The following is a 27420-nucleotide window of genomic DNA, read 5'->3' as shown; positions in this document are numbered from 1 at the left end:
TTCTCATAAGAAAAATTTAATTTTAATAAAGAAAGAACCATACATATACTTGTATGGTTGAATATATAAGTTGTTAGTTAATTAGGTGAAGATCCATACATATACATATACTTGTATATTGTACAATGAGTGCAAAGATAAAAATCACACATTGTCGCACACAGGCACATAAAAAATGACAAATGACATACATTGAAAAAAAAAACATACAGGATGTCACAACAAACAACATAGTGAATTGAATTAAGATAAAACACCGGTGCTCACACAATTTAAATTGCATACATTATGAAATACAAAAAAAAGAAAAAAAAAGAATACAAGATGATGTAAAAATATAGGTTTATACTTAGCTCAGTGCAATCATTGTTTGTAGTAGCTAAGCGTACCATACATGGTTTGAATAAACGTAAGCGCAAACAATAAGATGCCAGCAATGACGGAGATAATTATCCATGTATTGGAGCAGTAGCGTTTCTTGAACTCTCCAATTACTCTATAGACACTTTTTTTATGATGTGCCATCACCTTCTTCTCCAAATTAAAAAGCTCATTCGGCATTTTGAGAGCATCATTAATTAAAGTTTTGAGCTCATGAACAGTGCGCAAAACATTCTTGTCGTCAAAACTCGTGCCTGGGATGATGTCATTCGCTCGCAAGACTTTCACATCTTCTTCAGTTTTTACCAAGTTCGCCATACATGTAACATAGGACGATAAGGGGTGCCCACATCGGACTCCGTACAGGCCTTCAAATCTTAAAAGATTTTCATAGCGTTTAGGGGAATATTTGAAAAGGTGGCAGGGTGTTAATTGCAACACTCCAGATATTGGCCCGTCACGGTAAGACACATCAACCGAGGCACTCTCATTATTTATGAAAACAGTTTGAGATAATTGCAACTCTGTTGCACTAGGTATATAGAACTGGCCAATGAACTTCGTTATTGACTTATCCACCACATACATCCCATCGGTGGTTCGAGACCAATGGTAGATGTGTAGTAGATGTTTGAAGCCATCTTCTGGAACGGTACCAGCTCCGTCCATTTTGTTAAGAGAGGTTCGATTCAAGCTGTCACAAAATAAGTACGCAAGTTTGTGGGTTGGAGTAACTGAAAGTTTGTTTCTGTTGGAAAGCTCTGTATATACGGCTTCGACAAGAAACCACGGTATCTGGTAATTCATGGTCAACATGTAACTTGCGGTCTGATTTGGTTCTCGTGTTATAAAGTCTATTATAGTTTGAATGTTAAAACTCGATAGACCTTTTGGTTTGTCTTTATTAATTATTTTAAACCAACTACCCTTTAGTTCCTTTTCCCCTGATAACAAAATCATCCCAAATATTAAGAAGCAACTATTGACCAGTAGGTGTTCTATGAAATGCTTGCTATTTTCAGCAGTACGAAATTGATCGACGCCCTTATAGTAGCTCCAGGCTAGATCTACCTTCTTTTGCATGTATACAATGTATGAACGTACATTGAGACCAAAGTAGTGCGTCATACATGCAACAAATATCCACTTTTGGGTTTCAGGTATGAAAGAGGCCCCAAAATCATCCCAACATTGCCAATTACCAATTATTGATGGATATTTTTCAGTTTTGCTACCCATTGATGGACGTCTGGCTGCATGGGAGTTGTCTGGGTTCTCTAGGCGACCTTCTATCTCCACAACCCACTCATCTACCAGTTCATGGTCATCATTACTCGTTTCTGTTGTTGTGGAAATTTCATCTACTAGTTCTTGGGAATCATCCATTTCTTGTACTAGTTCTTGGTCACCAGCTACTGGTTGCATGTATGCATCATTACTCATTTCTGACCCTCTTCTTGATTAATCCACAAACAAGATGTTCTGAAATAAGGTGGAGGGTGATTAAATATTGAATACGTACGGATGTTAATCTAAGAAGAATGACAAAACCATATCCAGGTTAATCAATTAAAAGTTATGGCTTCATTAGATTATTTGTTGCTTTCACGTAAACAAACTAATCAATTTACAAAAGTAAAACTTGGGGTGTCAAATGGGTAAAACTAAGGATCGGCGAGGGCATTTTTATACTCATATAAAATAATTAATCCTACTCACGTCATTAACCTTATCCTTTAAGATAACGGGTAACAAAACGAATTATGGATAATTACCAATTAAATTGAGAGCTTATATTAAATATAAAAATGGTTATCTATATACCATTAGTTTACAATGTAAATTACTAATTAAACGAAAATTGTAAAAAAATTTATATTAAATAAAACAATATAATATGTTGGACAAATTAATTTTATTATAATTTTCCTAAAATAATATTGTATAAAATGTTGTAAAATTAATGCAATAATTATATAATAAAACTTACATAGCGTTGTAAAATTAATGTAATCATAATATACAATAAAACTTATCTTATCAATTATCTTCTAAGGAGTACAAAATATCTCTTATATACATATTCTTATCCAATAAACTAACAAAAAAGTTTTTAATCTGTGTCCATACTTGTCAAATTAACCGAATTTTTTTTTACTCGATGATACCTATTTTATCAAATACGAAATGGATCAGGTAAAAGGATATATAAAATTATTTCATTGACATTCTAGCTAAAACAACCAACACGGAAATGAAAACTTTGTAGATAATTCCCACTATAATAACAAAGGTCAATATGAGATGACGTATGATATATATATATAATTGTTACACTATGAGATATATACCTTTCTTTTTTAAACTAATTTAAACTTCAGCCACATTTTAATATGTAAAATACAACTTATATACGTCAACACTAATTTCACTTTTGCCCAAATTGTGTTATTAATATTTTAGTCTAAATATTATTAATTGCCATTTGACTAAAAACAAGATTTAACCCCTTGAGATAGTTAAAGATTTAAACGTAGCGTTAAGCCTAGATATATAAAAATTGTTACAAACGAGGTACTCTGCTTAATACTTAAAAGTAGAATTCAGATCACTATTCAGTCTTAAAATGATCTACACAAATCTACGACAAATGTTTAAATGTAACAGATCTAATTAATTAATGTAACCATTTACTATATATGAGATGAAAAAGTTGACAAAACACAAAGAAAACTAAAAAAAGGCACACATTCACTGGGATATGAAACTAACATATCTCCCAAGACAACTTTTGACAAACATATATATCTAGTATTCTAGTCATCACTTATACACTGGACCTGTATATATATGCTGTGAAAACTTACCAATGAGAAGATCCTGTAATATAATATATGAATCACCCAATCAAGAATTGGAGAAATAAAAACTAGCATGAAATAAAAGGTGTTGAGAATAATTAGAGAAGAAATGCAGAGAGAATTGTACCAAAGAGGAGATCAGCAGTACGCCTATGTTCCTCTACGGCTATTTCTCCAAATGACGACGAGGCGAATTAAAAATTAGTAATTTTTTTTTATTTTCTATTCTTTTTTTATACTTTTTAGTCTATGTTATAGAATGAAATTATACTATCGTAATTTATTTAGCGAGTGAAATTTCAAATTTATTTGTTTCACCCTGTAAATTAAGAAAAGATCCCATAATTTGTTTCATTCGTCTTTTTAAACAGAAAAGACTAGTAGGATGAGTATCATTGAGGGAGTCATATATTATGATTGATCTTAATTAAACAAAACACAAGGAACACATTGAAATTTTCGAACACATAAATTCACAAACAGATCAAGTAAGCATACATACACTGAAACAATTGCCTAAACTTACCGAAAGAGGATCCACTAAGATCTGGATCACCCAATCAGAAGTTTTATACAAAAAAAGAAAAAGAAAAAAGATGCTGATAATTAGAGAGAACTACATACCCAAAATGAGAGCACGCCTGTCTTCTTCTCTCTGACTCTTTCTGTGGCGAATTAGAAAGCATAGGAGTTTTTTTATAGGGAGGTAGTCATGTGGACAAGAGAAGACTACAGATCCTCTGCTTCGCTCTCTGTGTAGCAAGCTGTGTAGATTCAGTTTTTGCTCCTCGATCGGGTCAATGGATCCAAAGTCTAATTAGGACGACTAAGTCTTAATATATGCACGAGCAGACTTGACTCTTATGAAATTTAAAAAATAATAGAATTAATTGTTGTATTTCCTTACAGATATTTTTAATCTTTTATAAATTTTTAATTTATTACTTATTTCTCAAAACTCTTTTTTCTTAACTTATTAAATAGTCATCATGGAGTTAAATGTCTAGTTAGAATAATATGGGGGCGGAGGCACTTTAGTTGAATGAGATCAATTTATCTCTAGTTATTTTTTTTTTCTAAATTTTTATACTTGTGTCTTATTTTCTATATAAATTATAGTAATATGTTACAAATAGTGTAAAATTGATCCTCATTCGTAGCAAGAAAATTTTATATGACTGATCCGCATTTACATTTGTTCCCTATGACTTGAAAGTTCAACTGTACCTCAAAATAATATAGAAGAAAAATAACATATTCTAATAAGAATACGATTGATACGTCTTGTTTTTCCGCGCTCTCTCTTATTTTTTGGAAGCGTCTAATTGTCCACAGCCTTTTGTCCACCATTTGTCCACAGCTTTGACTTGCGCGAATACTGTAAAATTACTTCTACATGCTGTATAATTATACAATATATCACATAAAATATATCAGTTAACTACAAAACATTCAGCAACTATTTTAAGTGATCACATAATAGTTAGAAAAAGATTGCAACTTGCACAACATGACAAAATAAATGTACTTTCAAACTGTACTTTCGGAAATTGCAGTTATAGGAAGTTATTGGCAGTTAGAGTTAGTTATTAGCGGTTATTGGCACTGAGTTGAATCTTGTATACTGTAAAATTGAATCTTGTATACAGTAAAATTTTCAATTTAATCTTGTATACTGTAAAATTGAATCTTGTATACTGTAAAATTGAATCTTCTACATAGTAAAATTTACAAATGAATCTTGTATATTGTAAATGTACAATTAAATCGTCTATACTGTAAAATTTTCACATAATACTATAAATTTTCAATTGAATCTTGTATATTGTAAAATTTCTAAAACTAAACCATAAAATATTACCATCTATACTGTAAGATAAAATGTAAAAAATGCTACATTTTAGTTTAAACTACAATCTGCAAACAATCATGTATACTGTAAAATTGCAAAATATAAACCATAAAATAATACCATGTATACTATAAAATTGCTAAATCTATATATACATCCATCATCACACACAAAATCTATTCACCACAAAATAACATCCGTTCACCACAAACAACATCTGTTCAACACAAGATAAAAATATTCACTGCAACATTCAGAATAGCATAACAACAACAAAAAAACTATGGACAAATAACTTTTACATTAAAAACCTCCTGTGTTCATTGTTCAGATGAGTAAAAAGTCTCTCTATCATCTCTTTCCTCCAGATTTTCACAAGATGAATACTGTAAAATTACAAGGTGAATACTGTAAAATTACAAGATAAATACTGTAAAATTAACAAATCATCTCTTTCTTCCAGATTTCCACAAGATGAATACTGTAAAATTAACAAGGCAATATTGTAAAATTAACAGATTAATACTCCATCACCTCTCTATCATCTATTTCCTCCAGATTTTCACAAGATGAATACTGTAAAATGACAAGATGAATACTGTAAAATTAACGGGGCAATACAGTAAAATTAACAGATCAATACTCCATATCGCCTCTCTATCATCTCTTTCATCCAGATTTCATTTGAAATGCTAGATCTGTTACTGCATACAACGAAAACAACAAATTCAACAGAAAACTTACTAGATTTGAATTTTACCGTGCTCTTCAACAAAAACAACTTCTATTCGATCGCGCTCCACGATTGAAGCAAATCGAACCAGGTTAATCGAAGCCCTTGTGACCCTGATCGGAGATACTTGATTGAAGCAAATCGAACCAGCTCACTATTAGTGAATATCTCCTCGGTTCCTGCGACTGAGACATGCGAACGAAACAAAAATGAGATTCGCGATCGAGAATTTCATTTGGATTTGAATAGGCGATTCGCGAACGAAGAGAGAAAGAAGAGAGAGAGAAAGAAGAGAGAAAGAGAGATCAGAACGAAGAGAGAAAGAAGAGAGAGAGAAAGAAGAGAGAAAGAGAGATCAGAAAGAAGAGAGAAAGAAGAGAGAAAGAGAGAAAGAGAGATCAGAAAGAGAGATCAGAGAGAAAGAGAGAGAAAAGAGAGATCGGAGAGAAAGAGAGGAAAGAGATATCGGGTGTTTAAATAGCAAGACGAAGTAGAGGTGGAGACCGACAGTTGAACGAGAGTTGGATAAGGTGCTGTGGACAGATGGTGGACAAAAGCCAGTGGACAAGAACCTTTTCTCTATAAAAAAAGCTACGATTTTAATTCATAAGGGAGGCTTAGTCGTTCCGGATTAGATTTTCAATCCGTTGACGTGTAATATATACTCATTTCTTGGTTCACGACTAATTCTAGTATTATTCATTCTTAGCAACTCAAACATAATAGACGATTAAAATAGTTTTTACGTTTGTTTCATTCGGGAACTATTCGCTCCACCAACTAGCTGGAGTAGTAGTTGAACCTTATTGGTAGTTGTAAATTCTCTGACAAATACATGTGATGGCTTACTTGCACAAGCTGTTCAATGAATTATTATGAAGACACCAAATGAATCACAAAGCTAGGCCGTGTAATTTCAATCTACAAAATGTTAGCTCCCCCACCAGTGGATCATTTACCAGCGTGAACCTGTGAACTCTGAGCTAGATGTGTATCTATAAGAACAGAACATGCTAAGCTATGTCCGATTTAGTGCGAGATGTTGTAGGTACTCCCATCTTGACGGTTGTATCAGAGCATGTGCTACAAGCTTGATTAGTGCAACATGATGCATTTCGTATAGCAAGAAGGGTTCTTGATAAGTCCGACGGCAGTACACGCTTTGATTTGTACCAAAGATTGACTAAGAGCATGTGCTACAGTCCATATCTCTCTTGATCTAACTTATAATACAATTACTTCTGTTTTATTTTCTAACTTACATGAATTATGAACATATGCATATTCCAATGAAGCCAATAAAGCACCCATTAATATTAGAATATATTTTTTCTTGATAGTGGAATTGATTTCCGTCACATTTTATTGAATTTTAGAGTGGAATAGAGAGTGGATTAACGGTGATTTTATTGATTGTTGTGTGTTTTTACATTGTCTATACATGAGTATATATAGTCTAAATTTCTAACTAGCGGTTGGGCTAATCCTAAAATTACCTATGCTGTAATCTATATCCTAATTGTGTCTTAATTGTAAAGATTCACTAGCCATTACATGAATCAAGCTATGTACCAAAAATAGTTGAACAGTTGTACAATTGGAGGCTGGTTTATTTGTTGCCTAAAACTGCCAATGATGAATATTCTGAGGCTAATGATCTTTATTGTTCAATACTCCCTCTCAAGTTGGGTTCGAATAATTTGATTGAGCCCAACTTGCCAGGTATGTTTAGATGACTAGTCTTGTCGAGTGCTTTGGTAAAGATATATGTCAGTTGTTTTTTGCTTCTTATTAATGGAGTTTCAATTTCTTCTGACTGTACTTTTTCCCTGACAAAGTGACAGTCTACCTTTATGTGTTTTGTTCTTTCATGAAACACTGGATTTGATGCAATATGTCGTGCAGCTTGATTGTCACAGTATATTTTCATTGCTCTCTTGTGCTCCATCTTCATGTCGCTAAGTAGTTGCTTGATTCATATGAGCTCACTCGCAGTGGATGCCATGGCTCGATATTCTGTTTCTTGCTCTTTCATGTGACCAAGTTGCCACCTACAAAGATACAAAATCCCGTGGTTGATTAATTTTGTTAACACAACGACATTTTGATTAATCCCATGGTTGATTAATTTTGTCTATATTAACCCACCGACATATTCTTTTACATGCTGTTGATTAATTTTGTTATTATTCTCAAAAACTTGTTCAATTTCTTTTTTATCCTCAGACTATTTCTGAACTCAGTTTATTTATTTCTATTTAGCCGCAGAAAAATAATCCACCATTAAGAGTTACAAGAAATTTATCTTTGCCATTATATTCTTGCTCTTACTCAAAAAAAAAAATTATGATTTAATGGAAAATGTGAATCATCCGTAACATGATGCTAACTAAATTAGACATTGCAATGTTAGCTAACCATATTAATAATTGTTTATTTCTTTTCTGTTGCATTAAAGAAATATGTCGGATCAATCATTAGCATATATATATAAAACTTAATTATGAGTATGACATGTCTTGGTATTATTTTTGGTGCTATATTTTTGAAATTAAATGTGTTTTAATCAAAAGGTAGCAAAACATGTTGCCGCAGGAGGAGAAGATATATAGAGTGAGAAAACAGAGAGACAATAAGGGGACGGGGCAAAAAAATAAGAGAAAAGGTTTTTGTCCACTGGCTTTTGTCCACCATCTGTCCACAGCACCTTATCCAACTCCCGTTCAACTGTCGGTCTCCACCTCCACTTCGTCTTGCTATTTAAACACCCGATCTCTCTTTTCTCTCTTCTTCCCGATCTCTCTTTTCTCTCTTTCTCTCCGATCTCTCTTTTCTCTCTCTTTCTCTCTGATCTCTCTTTCTGATCTCTCTTTCTCTCTTTCTCTTTCTCTCTTTCTCTCTTCTTTCTCTCTTCTTTCTGATCTCTCTTTCTCTCTTCTTTCTCTCTCTCTTCTTTCTCTCTCTCTTCTTTCTCTCTTCGTTCTGATCTCTCTTTCTCTCTTCTTTCTCTCTCTCTTCTTTCTCTCTCTCTTCTTTCTCTCTTCGTTCGCGAATCGCCTATTCAAATCCAAATGAAATTCTCGATCGCGAATCTCATTTTTGTTTCGTTCGCATGTCTCAGTCGCAGGAACCGAGGAGATATTCACTAATAGTGAGCTGGTTCGATTTGCTTCAATCAAGTATCTCCGATCAGGGTCACAAGGGCTTCGATTAACCTGGTTCGATTTGCTTCAATCGTGGAGCGCGATCAAATAGAAGTTGTTTTTGTTGAAGAGCACGGTAAAATTCAAATCTAGTAAGTTTTTTGTTGAATTTGTTGTTTTCGTTGTATGCAGTAACAGATCTAGCATTTCAAATGAAATCTGGATGAAAGAGATGATAGAGAGGCGATATGGAGTATTGATCTGTTAATTTTACTGTATTGCCCCGTTAATTTTACAGTATTCATCTTGTCATTTTACAGTATTCATCTTGTGAAAATCTGGAGGAAATAGATGATAGAGAGGTGATGGAGTATTAATCTGTTAATTTTACAGTATTGCCTTGTTAATTTTACAGTATTCGTCTTGTCATTTTACAGTATTCATCTTGTGGAAATCTGGAAGAAAGAGATGATTTGTTAATTTTACAGTATTTATCTTGTAATTTTACAGTATTCATCTTGTACTTTTACAGTATTGGTTCGATTTGTCTCTGTCCTTCATTTGTCTCCGTCCTTCAATCAAGCCCTTCGCTCTTCATTTGTCTCTGTCCTTCATTTGCTTCAATCAAGTACTGGTTCGATTTCGGCTCGCTACTCCGAACAGTGAATGCATTGTTTCAAGCTTTGGTAAGAAATATTGTATATTTCTGATTCATTTTTTCTTTGCAATGTCGATTTTAATTGAGATTACTGACTCGATCTCATTTTTTATACATGATCGCAATGGAACCTTCAATCGTGGAGCGCGATCGAATAGAAGTTGTTTTTGTTGAAGAGCACGGTAAAATTCAAATCTAGTAAGTTTTCTGTTGAATTTGTTGTTTTCGTTGTATGCAGTAACAGATCTAGCATTTCAAATGAAATCTGGATGAAAGAGATGATAGAGAGGCGATATGGAGTATTGATCTGTTAATTTTACTGTATTGCCCCGTTAATTTTACAGTATTCATCTTGTTATTTTACAGTATTCATCTTGTGAAAATCTGGAGGAAATAGATGATAGAGAGGTGATGGAGTATTAATCTGTTAATTTTACAGTATTGCCTTGTTAATTTTACAGTATTCATCTTGTGGAAATCTGGAAGAAAGAGATGATTTGTGAAATTTACAGTATTTATCTTGTAATTTTACAGTATTCATCTTGTAATTTTACAGTATTCATCTTGTGAAAATCTGGAGGAAAGAGGTGATAGAGAGGCTTCTTACTCATCTGAACAATGAACACAGGAGGTTTTTAATGTAAAAGTTATTTGTCCATAGTTTTTTTGTTGTTCTTATGCTATTCTGAATGTTGCAGTGAATATTTTTATCTTGTGTTGAACAGATGTTGTTTGTGGTGAACGGATGTTATTTTGTGGTGAATAGATTTTGTGTGTGATGATGGATGTATATATAGATTTAGCAATTTTATAGTATACATGGTATTATTTTATGGTTTATATTTTGCAATTTTACAGTATACATGATTGTTTGCAGATTGTAGTTTAAACTAAAATGTAGCATTTTTTACATTTTATCTTACAGTATAGATGGTAATATTTTATGGTTTAGTTTTAGAAATTTTACAATATACAAGATTCAATTGAAAATTTACAGTATTATGTGAAAATTTTACACTATAGACGATTCAATTGTACATTTACAATATACAAGATTCATTTGTAAATTTTACTATGTAGAAAATTCAATTTTACAGTATACAAGATTAAATTGAAAATTTTACTGTATACAAGATTCAATTTTATAGTATACAAGATTCAACTCAGTGCCAATAACCGCTAATAACTAACTCTAACTGCCAATAACTTCCTATAACTGCAATTTCCGAAAGTACAGTTTGAAAGTACATTTATTTTGTCATGTTGTGCAAGTTGCAATCTTTTTCTAACTATTATGTGATCACTTAAAATAGTTGCTGAATGTTTTGTAGTTAACTGATATATTTTATGTGATATATTGTATAATTATACAGCATGTAGAAGTAATTTTACAGTATTCGCGCAAGTCAAAGCTGTGGACAAATGGTGGACAAAAGGCTGTGGACAATTAGACGCTTCCTTTTTTATATTGTTTAATTTTTATAATTACATTACTTTTTTACTTATTTTTTATAAAATAAAATTATACTATTATAATTTATTCAGAGTTTTAAATCACATATTGTTAATTTCGTCTGTATAGTCGGAAAAGATTACAAAAGGAACCTTTAAGAAAAGACAATAGGCGTAGAGCAACATTTAGAGGAGTTGTATATTATGAAATTTTTTTAATAAAACAATTGAAGAACAACCTCTGCAAAACCCATGAGCAATGAATGATAGCGTAATAGCAACTGCTAATATCAAACAATTCAGCGTTGACTTTTCATCAACAATTGTAGGACATTCCATTATATATGTAGTATATGTGAAATGAGTTGTTACAGAAATCTATAGGGAGGAGAACAAAAACAGAGCTGCAACAGCTGTTGTTTGGAATGATGCGCAGAGGTAGATCTAAGATTTAGTTAAAAATGACTAAGCTACTCATATGATTTAAAATTTTTAATTATGTATATTAAAATTAAAGGAACTTTTTTTATATAGTCTAACTCCTCTCAATAAATACTAAATGTTTAGTTGTAATCTAGTAGTTAAATTCTATTTTGTGGTTGAGAAGACTGGTGTACAAATCTCACTCACTACATATTTTGCATTTTAATTTTCATCCACCCTAACAAAATTTTCTAGTTGCCCCCGTGTTGTTGCGTAGAATATCTATCAATATATGTTTATCACATTGGCATGTTGGAGGTTCATTCATTAAATTATGAACAAAAGCACGAGTATGGGTGTCAATGGCACCCTTTTATCCGTTTACCCAAACTGTATTGTACCCGATAAAACGGGTATAGGTAAGCTTTTTCTTTCTCATACTTTACATGTAAGGATTTTTTTTCGCTATCTAAACTGGTAAGAGTATGGGTAAAGCCTATTTCATATCTATTACCCGATCGGGTAATTATAAAAAATATTATATATTATATATTAATAAGCATTGAAAATAGTACTTTAATTGGTTTACATGCACTTAACATGATCATATTTTTTTTTCCAATAAACTATACATGTGTGAAATCAATGTATAGTTCATTATCCTCTGATAACAAAATCATAGAAAATATTAAGAAGCAACTATGAACCAGTAGGTGCTCTATAAAACGCTTGCTATTTTCAGCAGTATGAAATTGATCGACCCCACGATAGTAGCTCCAGGCTAGATGTACATTCTCTTGCATGTATAAAATGTATGAACGCACGTTGAGACCAAAGTAGTGAGTCATACTTGCAACAAATATCCACTTTAGGGTTTCATGTATACAATGTATGGAGGAACTTCGCTTATGCAGATACATCTCCCAGGTAATGAGTTAAATATTGTTGCTTTCAAATTTAACTTCTTATTAAAATCTGCTAAATGAGGATTTATGTAGCTGCTGTTATAAGTACGTTCAAATTGAAATAAAAAGGGTGAAGTATAACCAAATTGATGTAACTGATAAGCCATTAGGTCAACCAGCAATCACATTAAATGATTGTGTAATGCTAAATCATGTCAAATAATATATCTTTCCAAAACTCATGATTCCAATGAGTAGTGTTAAGTTCATTACTTGAGGGTGTATATGCATAGATGATCTTTGTAACAATAACATGTTGTTTCTATGTTTCTATGTGGTATACATAGGGTCTTGTTTTTCCTTTGCAACCAAACCAGGGATTGGGATTTCAAGCACTACTAAATCATGCTCAAGCTGGAAATGATGACTCGACAAGGGGTGAGGACAAATGGTTTGAGCAGTCTACCTTCCATATGAACTAGCATTAGTTTCTAATGTGCAAAGGTGTACATTTTTTTGTGAATTTAAAAGTTCTAACATATGACAACAGGAATGGACTTCTATTTTGTGAATTTTTGTTAACTCATAGTGGGTATATTTTGGGTATTTATATGGTAAGATCTGTCAGTTATAGAGTAATGTTGTTGTAATGGAGGTTTGGTTTATTCAAGAAGACAGTGCATGATGATTACACTTTGTTCATGCTTTACGAACAATAATTGATATCGATCTATTTATGAATGTATTTTCCTTCTTTTTTTGATGTTTTTGATCTATTTATCAATGTGTTATCAATCAATGGTAAATAGGTAATATATGGGAGTACCTAATTGGTGCAGGGAGGATTGTATGGGAGTGCATACAAATATGATGCCTTTCATGTTTGTATTTCCATGGCTGTATCTTTGGAGCATTAAAAATAATCTTCCCACGCAAATATTATCTCATGGGAATAATCTGGTGGGGCCCACATTAGATAACCATGTAAATACTGGGGTGGGTCCCACACACGCTGCCCTTGGAAATAAACACGTGAGTTCTCTATCAGCTTGCCTTGGAAATACTGGTGTGGGTCCTATGCACGCTACCCATGGAAATAATCTGGTGAGGCCGACATTCGATAACCATGGAAATACTGGGGTGGATCCCATGCATGTGGTCGTTGGAAATAAACATGTGGGTCCCACGTCCGTTTGCCTTGGAAATATTGGGGTGGGTCCCACGCATGTGGCCCTTGAAAATAAACATGTGTGTCCCACATCCGTTTGCCTTGGAAATACAGGGGTGGGTCCCACATACACTGTCCATGGAAATACATAGGTGGATCCCACGCACGCGGCCGTTGGAAATACTCCAAATAGTTTTGAAGTGGATAAGTATTTTCATGCATCCTTTTTCCATGAGTAATCGCATGGAAATAATTATCCAACGGTGTCCATGTAAATAAACAATATTTCCAACGAGAGTTGTACCAACAGTTGTATTTCCAATGGTATCGCATGAAAATGACGATTTCATGGCGTTTTCCAATGTTATGCCTATAGAAAAACTGATTTCCTGCTTTTGGTAATACTATAAATTATAGTAGTGTGTTAAAAGGTTGAATCTACAGAGTTTGCAGCAGAGAGGGACTAAGAGTGAGAAACAGAGGATTTGTAGTCGTCTCTTCTCCACTTGACCACTTGCCTCAATAAAATTTTATTCTACCCTATTTCTTTGTCTTTTTAAACAGGAATATAGAATAAAATTTTATTCGGTTCACTAACTAAGACTCTAACAAAGAATATAACCCCACAAGATTGCTTTCTTAGACTCAATCTTTAAAAAAATAATAAAAGATTAGATGTTTGAGACAATATTAGTTATCTATCAGAATATTGAGAAACTAACACAACATCATTTTTTCCTTCTTAGACTGACTGGCTAAGAGTTCCAATCTTTTAATTATAACATCTTAAAAATTGCCAAAACCAAATTATACAAGTGCCAGTGCTGATCTACACGTTCTCCAACTTCAAAATAATTTGGAAACAATTTCAAACTTATAATAGCAAGGTGCTCGAATAGTTCTATTACTATTCATATTTGGATACCCTTCAAACTGATATATGATTTAAAAAAAAATTAAGTGCTTACGTTTCTTAAATATTTAAAAAAAATTAAAACATAATTTTAATGCATTCAATTTCCATCATTTTTTTATCGGTTGACTTGATATTAAATGTCAAGAAAATTTTATCGCTAGACTTGAAGTGGATTGATTATAACGGTTTTAATTCATTGTTTGAAACATATTTGATAGATTTTGTAGGCTGGTGATATATAGGGCGAACTGCCACCAATAACATAGTAGCCGACATCTAAAGGTATTATCTGTATAGAAAGGTTAAAACTATTAGATGTTTCTATTAAGATTTCACAATGTAAAAGAAATTCAAAAACTCTTCTGACCTTGCAGTTAATAGACAACATTTTGATTTTAATTTTATTAGTAATGTGATGACATATATAATAGTCGAATTAATTTACAAAACTTGTTGGCGCAAGCGGAGAAAATAGACAACTTGCAGAGGAATAAAGAGTCTTAAATTATGAACAAAAGCACGAGCTTCCAAACTAAATGCATCCATAATGGTATCTCAGGTCATTGCTTGTTAGAGTCTTAGACAGCCGAAGAAAAAAAAATATTATTCCTCTTAATAACGAGAAAGAAGTAGGTGAAATAAAGCAGTTGCATATTATAATTTATGGGTTTTGTTTGTATATATTATCAACAACAGCCTGGGCCCATCCATGAGCCGTGAATGATCACATATACTTCTCAATTGGGAACGTCACTATGTTTGACAACAAAATATCAACTTCTAATATCAAACAAATGAGATTTGTGTTATAAATTAATAAATTAAGTTATGGATATTCATTTGCAACTCTTCACTAATTATTTCAAAACTCTCCTTAAAGATTTATGTTTTATCAATTCTCATTTATCAACACAATTAATTTATAATAGCTTGTTATTTACACTTTCCACCTATAAATAGAGCACTGTAAGCTTGTATTAGACACACAAGAAAACCATGAATAAAATATATCCATCTTTATACATTCTCAATATCTTGTTTACTTTTCTTTTCTTCAATTTACAATTTTTTTTTTTTTTAACTTTCAACTGCTGCAGGAAATCTACATATTTCGTATGAAAATAGAGCTGCATCAACTCAAAAGATCTCCTTTCATACACACATATACCGTCTATAGTACTCACTAGGTATTTAATGGGAATTATTCACAATAATTAAGGTTACAGCAACAATTATTTCTGTTTACAACAACTATTTTATATGTTTTGCAAATTAGTCAAAGGGACCAGCATATTGTTTACAACAGCAATTACAACCTATTTATAGTAATATTTATATGAAAACCCTAAAGGATTTTAGATAAATAAAGTATGTAATTTAGGTTCTCGAGAACATTAATCAATCAAATTGAAAAAAATGTTTATATGGATTAAAGAAATATGGACGTATGTGGTATAACGGTCTGAACATTTATTAGAACATATAGATATAAAAATGATGCAATTTGTCCATGTATTTTCATGAAAAGAAATACAAATATTTTCATTATAATTGAAGTTTATGTCAATGATCAAAATATTATTGAAACTACGGAATAGCTTCCAAAAACTATAAATTATTAAAAACAAAATAGATTTTGATTAGTACGTGCTGGCACGAAGGAGAGTTAAGATACACTGCATTTTCTTCAATTATACTTTTTTTTCCCACTGGATATTTTTGTTAAGGTTGTAATCATGTATTGAAACTGATTTTTTCAATTACTAAAATTAAAAAAAAATGTTGTCAGGACTTGTACTAGGAGTTGAGTAGGGTCCACAGCAGTGTGATTTCGGCACCTTTCTATGGTTCCGAAAATGATTTTGATGAAAACTATATGGTCATATTAATTATTTAATTAAGAAAAGTAGTCATGGGACATCGCTTTCTATTTTGATTTACATTCTTCTAGAAGGCTTCTGCTGGAAATTCGTGTCAACAGTTGAGATTTAATTCAAACAAAATAGTTCACAGATATGTAATCTGCAGCCTCAATGCCTAGCCATATGTAGTATGCTCCAATCCGCATGACACCTAACTTATCGGATTTTCAACATTATTCAGTATTTTGCATATTATGCACTTCATGTGAGGTGTTTCATGCTCTATGTGATGCTGAAGCTATATTCAGAAATGACCTAAATATGAAATTTTAGCTCCATTTTCGGCCTAAATACGCAATTTTCTCCAAAATCTGTCAAAATAGCATAAAAACACGTTTGCAATAAATAATTTAGAAAAATAGCTACTTTGCATGCTTTTTTTGAAGAGCTTATAAAAATGAATAGTAATAGAATTATTGGCGAACTATGCTATTATAAGTTTGATATATTTTCCAAATTATTTTGAAGTTGGAGAATGTTTAGATCAACATTGGCATTTATATAATTTCGTTTTGGCAATTTTTAAGATCTTCTAATTAAAATATTGGTACTGTTAGCTCGATAGTCTAAGAAGGAAAAATGTTGTGTTAGTTTCTCATTAGTATAATAGAAAACTAATGTTGTCTGAAACTTCAAATCTTTTATATATTTTTTGAAAGATTTAGTATAAGAAATTAATATTGTGGGGTCATATTTTTTTATTTGAGTCTTAATTAGAGTGCGGAAGAAAATTTTATTCTATAATCATGTTAAAAACGACAATGAAGAAGGGTAGAATAAAATTTGAAAGACTTGCATATTATACATGGTTTTCTTTATATATAATATCAACAACAGCCTGGGCCCACCCATGAACCGTGAATGATCATACTTCTGGTCATGTATTCTCCACCCGCGCCAAGAATTTTTGTAGATTAGTCCGACTATTATATATGTAATCACATTACTAATGTACTTAAAATCAAAATGTTATCTATTACCTACCAAGTCAGAAAAGGTTTCATTTTTTTTTTAATTTGTGAAATCTCAATACAAACACCTAATATTTGTAATACATATACTACTTTTAGATTCCGGCCACTATGTTATTGGTGGCAGTTTGCCCTATATACCATCAGCCCACAAAATTTATCAAATATGCTTCAAACGATGAATTGAAACCATTATAACCGATCGATTTCATGATTAATGCGTTTATATGTAAAATTTATTAAATTTTTTTCACATTTAATATCAAGTTAAGTCATAAAAAAATGAGAGAAAATGAATACATTAAAATTAGCTTCAATTCATTTTGTTAAATATTTAGGAAATGTAAGCACTTAAAACTTTTTAAATCATATATCTGTTTGAAGACTTTCCAAATATAAATTATTCGCGAAGTATAATTATTCGCCAACCTTGTTATTATAAGTTTGAAATTGTTTCCAGATTATTTTGAAGTTGGAGAATTTTTAGGTCAACACTGGCACTTATATAATTTGGTTTTGGCAATTGTAATATATGATAATTAAATGATTGGAACTAATGTTGTCTCAAACATAAAATATTTTATTAATTTTTGAAAGATTGAGTCTAAGAAAGCAATCTTGTGGGGTTTTATTCTTTGGTTAGAGTCTTAATTAAAGAGCGGAAGAAAATTTTATTCTATATTACTGTTAAAAACGACAAAGCAGTAGCTAGGGGCGGAATAAAATTCTATATTACAGTGTAGGATGATGTTCATCAAATTTGACTATTTTGTCTAAGGAGATTTATAAATGCAAGTGGTCAAGTGGAGAAGAGACGATTACAAATCCTCTGCTTCACACTCTTAATCCCTCTGTGGTGTAAGCTGTGTAGACTCAACCTTTTAACAGAAGAAGCTTTAAGCCCAAATAAAAGATTGGAAGTCTTCGAGAGTCATTAAGAAGAAAACTAATGTAGTCTCAAAATTCAAAATCATTTATACTTTTTCACAAACAAAAATAAATTAAAAGAATAACAAGTTTGGTGGAAATGCATTCGTCTGTGAAAAACATCGATATCCTACACACGTACGTATCTTGAAGGAAATCTATTGGGTGGAGTGGAGTAGCATTTTATAAAAATAGCAGCAAAATTGAATCTGTCCGTGAAGGAGTTGCATTTTATTAATGTTATACTTATGATATCAAATTTAATCAATAATTTAAAATAAATCCCTTAAATCAACTGCACAGTAGTTATAAAATTAAATGTCTAATTAAAATAATAAAACACACAAATATTATTTTTAAGTTAAGAATTTGGTAGATCTACTTATTTTTCGGCACTCTCCCTTGCTTTTCTGCACCGTCCCCTTATTTTATTTTTCCTCCTGTGCTCTCCTGTTCTTGTCCCCATTTTTCTGGCATATATTCTCCACCTGCGCAAACAAGTTTTGTAGATTTGACTATTATATATGTAATATAATTAAAATCAAAATATTATATATGGAGGGCCAGAGAAGGTTCCAATTCTTTTCCTTAAATTGTGAAATCTAAATACAAGCACCTAATTTTTAAATATTATATATATGAAAGGATTGGAAGTCTTAGCTAAATCGTCTAACAAGAAAAAAATGATGTTCTGTTAGTTTCTCATTATTGCATGTGATAGAAAACTAATGTTGTCTCAACATCGATTCCTTTATTAATTCTTGAAAGATTGAGTATAAGAAAGCAATCTTGCATGTGGGGTCATATTCTTTGATTAGAGTCTTAATTTATTCTATATTCCTGTTAAAAAAGACAAAGAAGTGGGGTAGAATAAAAATTGAAGGGCTTGCATATTATACATGGTTTTCTTTATAAATAATATCAACAACAGGCTGAGGGCACCCGTGAGTGTTTGACAGCGTAATATCAGACATCACCATGAATGTTTGACAGCGTAATATCAACTGTTAATATTAAACAAATCAGATTTGTTGAGTTTGTCCCAACAACTAGTTGTACGTTCAATTATGCAGTTTTATGTGAAATGAATAGAACTGCATCATTTGATCCAAAGATCAATGAACATACTGCCTATAGTACTTATTATGTATTTAATGGGAAATTGTTCACAATAATTAAGGTTACGTGTAGTTGATCAATGAACCTAATGAATCTAAAACCTATCTCTATATATACACCAAAGTGCTGCACATAGCTTGCACCTCATGATATTCAGTCAATGCTTAAAAAAGGACAATATATTATTTTACTATTTAACTCTTTCACATATTTCTAATTTTATATTTCTGATTACAAGCTGCTTTATATTTTTCTTCTTCACTTCGCTTCTTATATGATTCTTTGTCTAACACGCACACAGTCCGATAAATGAAAGGTATAAGTGAAATATTAATTTTCTAATAAAATCAAATTTCTTTCATTCAAGCGAGAAAATCTGAAGCATATGGAATCGTTAATAACTGCCCTTAGGTTGCCTCAGGTGGGTACTAATTTTTGAGTAAAGGTTTCTTTACCCAAATTCATCTAGAGACATCCGAAAACATTTTTTATGTAAAAGAGATTGCTATCAATGAAATAAAACTAGGGTGAGAAGGGAGTTTCATGGAGTTGTGTGTCATTTACTCATTTCTAACTTTGTGACATGGTATCAGAGTACACGTGGGGTGTTTATTGATCTGTGAGAAGTATACCAGTGGTTCAACTGAATCTCTGTCATGTCTGGAACTGACAAAGACAAGTCAGAGTCAGGGGAGTCGAGTGGAACTAATGCTCTATTGGAGAGACTCGCACAACTCATCCTAACCAAGAATCAGATGGAACCACCAGCACCTCACATTGAAGGAGCTGCTGCACCGATGGAACTAATTTCGGGCTGTGGTCACAGGTGGTGGAGATGTTTGTGCTCAGCAAGGACAAGTTGGAGCATTTGAACGGGGAACTACGATAACCATCTGCAAACAATGCGACAAAACAATCAGACCTATCACAAATAGAAGATTGATGACTGAATCGTGAAAGGTTGGATGATAAATTCACTTGCACCAAATTTAGTTGGAAATTTTATTCGTTTTCCAACAACAAAAGATGTGTGGGATGCTATATTTGCTACCACATTCTTCGATGGCAGCGATACATCGTAAGTTTATGACTTAAAAAATAAGGTCTCTTGCCTGAAACATTCGGGTGGGTAAGTCGAAGATTACAACAATTCCTTGCAAGCTTTGTGGCGGGATATCAATTTTCGATGAACTATTGTATTTCACGAGTGATTTGTTTATATGTGAAACTTAAAAAATTTGTTTGACATTTAGTATCAAGTCAACTGATAAAAAAATGAATGTATTAGAATTAACTTAAAGTTTATTTTCTTAACAATTTTTTAAGAAACCTAAACTTAAAACTTTTTAAATCATTTATCAATTTGAAGAGTTGTACAAAATGAGTAGTAAATTGAATTACACGCCAACCATGCTATTATAAGATTGAAATATTTTCCGTATTATTTTGAACTTGGAGAAAGTTTAGATCAACATTGGCATTTATATAATTTGGTTTTGGCAATTTTTAAGATCTTATAATGAAAAGATTGGAACTCTTAGCTAAATCGTCTAAGAAGGAAAAAATGATGTTCTGTTAGTTTCTCATTACTGCATGTGATAAAAAATTAATGTTGTCTCAACATCGATTCCTTTATTAATTCTTGAAAGATTGAGTATAAGAAAGCAATCTTGTGGGGTCATATTCTTTGATTAGAGTCTTAATTTATTATATATTCCTGTTAAAAACGACAAAGAAGTGGGGTAGAATAAAAATTGAAGGGCTTGCATATTATACATGGTTTTCTTTATAAATAATATCAACAACAGGCTGAGGGCACCCGTGAGCTGTGACTGATCAGACATCTCGATCGGGACATCACCATACATGTTTGACAGCGTAATATCAACTGCTAATATTAAACAAATCAGATTTCTTGAGTTTGTCCCAACAACTAGTTGTACCTTCAATTATGCTGTTTTATGTGAAATGAATAGAACTGCATCATTTGATCGATCAAAAGATCAATGAACATACTGCCTATAGTACTCATTGTGTATTTAATGGGAATTGTTCACAATAATTAAGGTTACGTGTAGTTGATCAATGAACCTAATGAATCAGATATGAGATACAAGAAAGCATTTGTGTTATTACAGGGGGCAAATTGGAAGATACTGAATTGGGGCTAACAACGCCGAATAAGGATCACTAAAGTAACACAAAATTTTGATTTAGGATCTAGACCGTCCGATCTGTTTTGACACCTCGAATTCTGAACGGACGGTCCTATATTGTAAGATAAAATATTATGTTACCTCAGACGATAGGACCAGATAACAAGGCCGAGATCATTCTACCTGGTCCATTCATAGTATGTAGAAATGGGCTGGGCCCAGTAAGGAACTCTTGGGCCTTAAATAATTTATAAGTTAATTACAATTAAATGGAGCACAGTATGGATTTTCATTCCAGTTAGGGTTTTAACAATTGAGATGCCAAAATGAAGGGAAAATATAGGCGAATCCATTGGAGAAATCGGCAAGAAGAATGATAGTCGGTAGTAGTCAAATTGAGGAAAAAATGGAATGAAAGGGGTTTCGTTTTTTTAGGAGAGAGAGAGTGCTGGAGTTAGGGAGAAAGAAAGAATTTAGTCCAATAATTTCGCCAGCGTGTCATTAAGCAACGATTTCTTTTAAAGCAAATTTGGTAAATTAAAAATTCGGAAGCATCCCAACAATTAATAACAAAAACAATTGACACGTCAGACTAAACAATCCCTTAGCAATCTAAATATTAGTGCTAGCTGAATTTCTGTTTGAATTAGTGCTAGACTGAGTCTTTGTTCACAACCAGAAATTAAATATTATATGTGTACAAAGCTAATTTGTGAGGGGGATTGAAGTATATAAAAATTTAAAGGAAAAACAATTCAATCAAATTTTAATATATAATTAAAATAATTAAAACAATAGGGGCGGCTAAGCATCCATTGAGTTGCATTAAAATCCGCCATCCATAGAATTAAAATAAGGCATTGGGTCACCAGGTTTTTTTTTTTTTTTTTTAATTCATTTCAAAACCTTTATTTTTCCTTGTTATTTATTGAAGGGATATCCTCAAATTAATATTAAAATTTTGTAGAAAGGCCTTGGTTTGCTTAAAACATAGATTTAATTAATTACAGATTACTAATTGGCATGGGAGCAAATTAATTAATATGAGAAATTAGAACTTTTGGATACACACTCATGATTCGGAGGAATTGTAAACTTCTCATAAGAAAAATTTAATTTTAATAAAGAAAGATCTATACATATACTTGTATAGTTGAATAAGTTGTTTGGTAATTAGGTGAAGATCCATAGATATACATCTACATATACTTGTATATTGTACAACGAGAGCAAAGGTTAAAATCACACATTGTCCCTCACAGGCACATAAAAAATGACAAATGACTTAATTGAGAAAAAAAAAAATACAAAACATACAAGATGTCACAACAAACAACATAGTTAATTGAGTAAAGATAAACCACCGTGCTCACACAATTTAAATTGCATAAAAGAAAAGAATACAAGATGATGTAAAAATATAGGTTTATACTTAGCTTAGCCCAATCATTGTTTGTAGTAGCTAAGTGTACCATATATGGTCTGAATAAAAGTAAGCACAAACAAACAGATGCCGGCAACGACAGATATGATTATCCGTGTATTGGAGCAGTAGCGTTTCTTGAACTCTCCATATATTCTGTAGGCACTTTTTTTATGATGTGCCATCACCTTCTCCTCCAAAATGATAAGCTCATTCGGCATATACATACTATCGTCAATTCACGTTTTCAGCTCTTGTATGCAGCGCAAAACATTCTTGTCGTCAAAGCTCGTGCTTGGGATGATGTCATTCGCTCGCAATACTCTTACATCTGCTTCAGTTTGTAACAGGCTCGCCATACATGTAACATAGGACGAGAAAAGATATCCACATCGGATAAAGTACAGGTCTTCAAATCTTAAAAGACTTTCATAGAGTTTAGGGGAATAATTGTAAAGTTCCCAGGGTGTTAATTGCATCACTCTCCGATCAGAGTAAGACATAATGGTGCCATCCTCATCCTTTATGAAAACAGTTTGAGATAATTGCAACTCTGTTGCACTAGGTATATGGAAATCGCCAAACCACTTCTGTATTGTCAGATTATGCACATATTTCTCATCAGGAGTTCGAGACCAATGGAAGATGTGTAGTAGATGTTTGAAGCCATCTTCTGGAACGGTATAATCTCCGTCAATTATGTTGAAATAGTCTGGAGGGAGGCCGTCACAGAATAAGTATGCAATTTTGTGGATAGGGGGAGCAAAAAGTTTGTTTATGTTGGAAAGCTCTGTATATACGGCTTCGACAAGAAACCACGGTATCTGGTAATTCATGGTCAACAAGTAACTTACGGTCTGATTTGGTTCTCGTGTTATAAAGTCTATTATATTTTGAATGTCTTTATCCGATAGACCTTTTGGATTGTCTTTATTAATTATTTCATACCAACTATCCTTTAGTTCCTTTTCCCCTGATAACAAAATCATAGAAAATATTAAGAAGCAACAATTGACCAGTAGGTGTTCTATGAAACGTTTGTTATTTTCAGCAGTACGAAATTGATCGACCCCACGATAGTAGCTCCAGGCTAGGTCTACCTTCTCTTGCATGTATACAATGTATGAACGCACGTTGAGACCAAAGTAATGCGTCATACTTGCAACAAATATCCACTTTAGGTGTTCAGGTATGAAAGAGGCCCCAAAATCATCCCAACATTGCCAATTACCAATTATTGATGGATATTCTTCAAGGTTGCTATCCATTGATGGACGTCTGGTTGCATGGGAGTTGTCTGGGTTCTCTAGGCGACCTTCTATCTCCACAACCCACTCATCTACCAGTTCTTGGTCATCATTACTCGTTTCTGTTGTTGTGGAAATTTCATCTACTAGTTCTTGGTCACCATCTACTGGTTGGATGTCATCATTACTCATTTCTGATCCTCTTCTCGATTAATCCACAAACAAGATGTTCTGAAATAAGGTATATATATATAGAGGGTGATTAAATATTGAAGACGTACGGATGTTAATCTAAGAAGCATGGCAAAACCATATCCAGGTTAATCAATTAAAAGTTATGGCTTCATTAGATAATTTGTTGCTTTAATTTCCCGTAAAACTAAGGATCAGTGAGGGCATATTTATCCCATATAAATAATTAATCCTACTCACGTCATTACCCTTATCCGTTAAGATAACGGGTAAAATTAATTGATTAATGGATAATTACCAATTAATTGTCATCATTATTCGTTCCGTTAAGGTAACGGAATGAATAATGGATAATTACCAATTAAATTGAGAGATTATATTAAATATAAAAATGATTATCTATATGAGGAGGGATCTAATTACACCATTTTTTGGTAACACCGAATTACACTCTCAATTTTCAAAGTTTTCAAATTCCAAACAGTCGATCCAAACCTTTCAACATAATGGATATGTTAAAATGTGCTTGCAGATCAAATTTTATATTTTTTGAAATTTTTTTACTATTTATTAAGTATTTAACAAAATTGCTATATTCAGACTGTTGAATTTTTGTACCCATCTTAATAAATAGTAAAAAAATTCAGAAAAATATAAAATTTGATCTGCAAGCACATTTTAACATATCCATCAAGTTGAACGATTTGGATCGACTATTTGAACTTTGTAAACATAGAGTGTAATTCGATGTCACCAAAAAAGGGTGTAATTGGATCCCTCCTCTATCATATACCATTATTGTAAAATATTAATTAAATGAAATTGTAAAAAAAATTAAATAAAACAATATAATATGTTGGACAAATTAATTTTATTATAATTTTACTAAAATAATATTATATAAAATGTTGTAAAATTAATGCAATAATAATAATAAAACTTTCATAGTTATACTTACAAATAAAAAACTAACAAAAATGTTGTAAAATTAATGTGATCATAATAATAAAACTTATCTTATCAATTATCTTCTAAGGAGTACGAAATAGCTCTTGTATACATATTCTTATCTGATACGCTAACAAAAAAGTTTTTAATCCGGTCCATATTTTTAAATTAAATACGAAATGGATCGGGTACGTAAAATGATATATAAAACTATTTCATTGACATCCTAGCTAATTAAAACAGGAAATGAAAACTTTATAGATAATTCCCACTGAAATAACAAAGGTCAATATGAGATGACATATGATATATATAATTGTTCACACTATATAAGAGATATATACCTTTCTAATTGTTTAAACTAACTTAAACTTCAGCCACATTTTAATATGTAAAATACAACTTATATACGTCAACACTATTTTCACTTTTGCCCAAATTGTGTTATTAAATATTTTAGTCTAAGTATTATTAATTGCCATTTGACTAAGAACAATATTTAAGCCCTTGAGATAGTTAAAGATTTAAACGTAGCGTTAAGCCCAGATATATAAAAATTGTTACAAACGAGGCACTCTGCTTAATGCTTAAAACTAGAATTCATATCACTATAATGTCTTAAAATAATCTACACAAATCTACCGCAAACTAAATCTAACTAATAAATAACGGCCTGAGTAACAGATCTAATGTAACCATTTACTATATATGAGATAAAAAAGTTGACAAAACACAAAGAAAACTAAAAAAAGGCACACATTCACTGGGATATGAAACTAACATATCTCCCAAGACAACTTTTGACAAACACACATATATATATATATCTAGTCATCACTTATACACTAGACCTGTATATATATGTTGTGAAAACTTACCAATGAGAAGATCCAGTAAGATATGAATCACCCAATCATGAATTGGAGAAATAAAAACTAGCATGAAATAAAAGGTGTTGAGAATAATAATTAGAGAGGAAATGCAGAGAGAAGTACCAAAGAGGAGATCAGCAGTACGCCAGTGTTTGTCTCTACGGCTATTTCTTCAAATGACGACGAGGCGAATTAGAAAACTAAGAAGATTTTTATAGAGGCTGGAGAAGACTACAATTCTCTGCTTCTCTGTGTAGCAAGCTGTACTGTAGATTAATAAATTACACTTTAGGTCAACGGATCCAAAGTATAATTAGAAGTGACTAAGCCATTTCTATAAATAAAAATTAGTAATTTCATTTTTTAATTTTTTTTATTACTTTTTAGTCTATTTTATAGAATAAAATTATACTATCGTAATTTATTTAGCGAGTGAAATCACAAATTTATTTGTTTCACCCTGTAAAGTGTAAAGTGAGAAAAGATCCCATAATTTGTTTCATTCGTCTTCTTAAACAGAAAACACAAGATTGATATAGGGTGAGCATCATCTGAGGGATCGAGTCATATATTATGATTGATCTTAAGTAAACAAAACACAAGGCACACATTGAAATTTTCCAACACATAAATTCACAAACAGACCAAGTAAGCATACATACACTGAAACAATTGCCTAATTAAACTTACCGAAAGAGGATCCACTAAGATAATTAGAGAGAAAAGGTAGAGAGAACTACGTACCCAAAATGAGAGCACGCCTGTCTTCTTCTCTCTGACTGTTTCTGTGGCAAATTAGAAAGCATAAGAATTTTTTTATAGGGAGGTAGTCATGTGGATTGTGGACAAGAGAAGACTACAGATCCTCTGCTTCGCTCTATGTGTAGCAAGCTGTGTGTGTAGATTCAGTCTTTGCACCTCGGGTCATTGGATCCAAAGTCTAATTAGGAACGACTAAGTCTTTCTTATGAAATAAAATAAGTAGCTTTATTTTTTATTTATAATTTTTATAATTATTTTATTTTTGGTCTATTTTATCAAATAAAATTATACTATCACAATCTATTCAGCACCTCAAATCTCAAGTTTCATATATAGTTCGCCTCAATTTTAAATGATTCCATAATTTTTTTTATTTTCGTTTTTTTAAA

General features: G+C 32.0%; 1 protein-coding gene and 1 long non-coding RNA gene across 4 annotated transcripts in view; both read right to left on the bottom strand.

The window, feature by feature from the left end:
- The window catches only part of LOC144545051 (uncharacterized), a 57973-nt gene extending 30937 nt beyond the window's left edge, over positions 1-27036 (bottom strand). The window contains exons 1-3 of one of the 3 annotated variants that reach the window (XR_013508378.1): positions 27014-27036; positions 26047-26535; positions 2412-3022 (exon numbers count right to left, since the gene is read on the bottom strand). This is a non-coding gene — a long non-coding RNA (uncharacterized LOC144545051). Of the gene's footprint in view, positions 1-2411; positions 3023-25816; positions 26536-27013 lie in introns of those variants that run through there. The other 2 variants (XR_013508376.1, XR_013508377.1) reach the window with 2 other exon arrangements.
- On the bottom strand, positions 196-24449 carry LOC144544769 (uncharacterized). The gene is made up of 2 exons (XM_078293326.1): positions 22952-24449; positions 196-262 (listed from the first exon to the last, which is right to left on the bottom strand). The coding sequence occupies exon 1, from the start codon at positions 24447-24449 to the stop codon at positions 23250-23252; it is 1200 nt and encodes a 399-aa protein (XP_078149452.1). The 3' UTR covers positions 196-262; positions 22952-23249.
- Positions 27037-27420: the final 384 nt, after the last annotated feature.

The sequence above is a fragment of the Carex rostrata genome, chromosome 27 (genome assembly GCF_964058835.1).
Source record: "Carex rostrata chromosome 27, lpCarRost1.2, whole genome shotgun sequence".
Taxonomy (NCBI): domain Eukaryota; kingdom Viridiplantae; phylum Streptophyta; class Magnoliopsida; order Poales; family Cyperaceae; genus Carex; species Carex rostrata.
Note: the sequence above shows the minus strand (reverse complement) of the source record. Positions and strands in the feature narration are given on the sequence as shown.

Bases quoted from the DNA above. Each gene is read 5' to 3' on its own strand.
- LOC144544769 (XM_078293326.1), bottom strand. From the start codon at position 24,449: ATGAGTAATGATGACATCCAACCAGTAGATGGTGACCAAGAACTAGTA.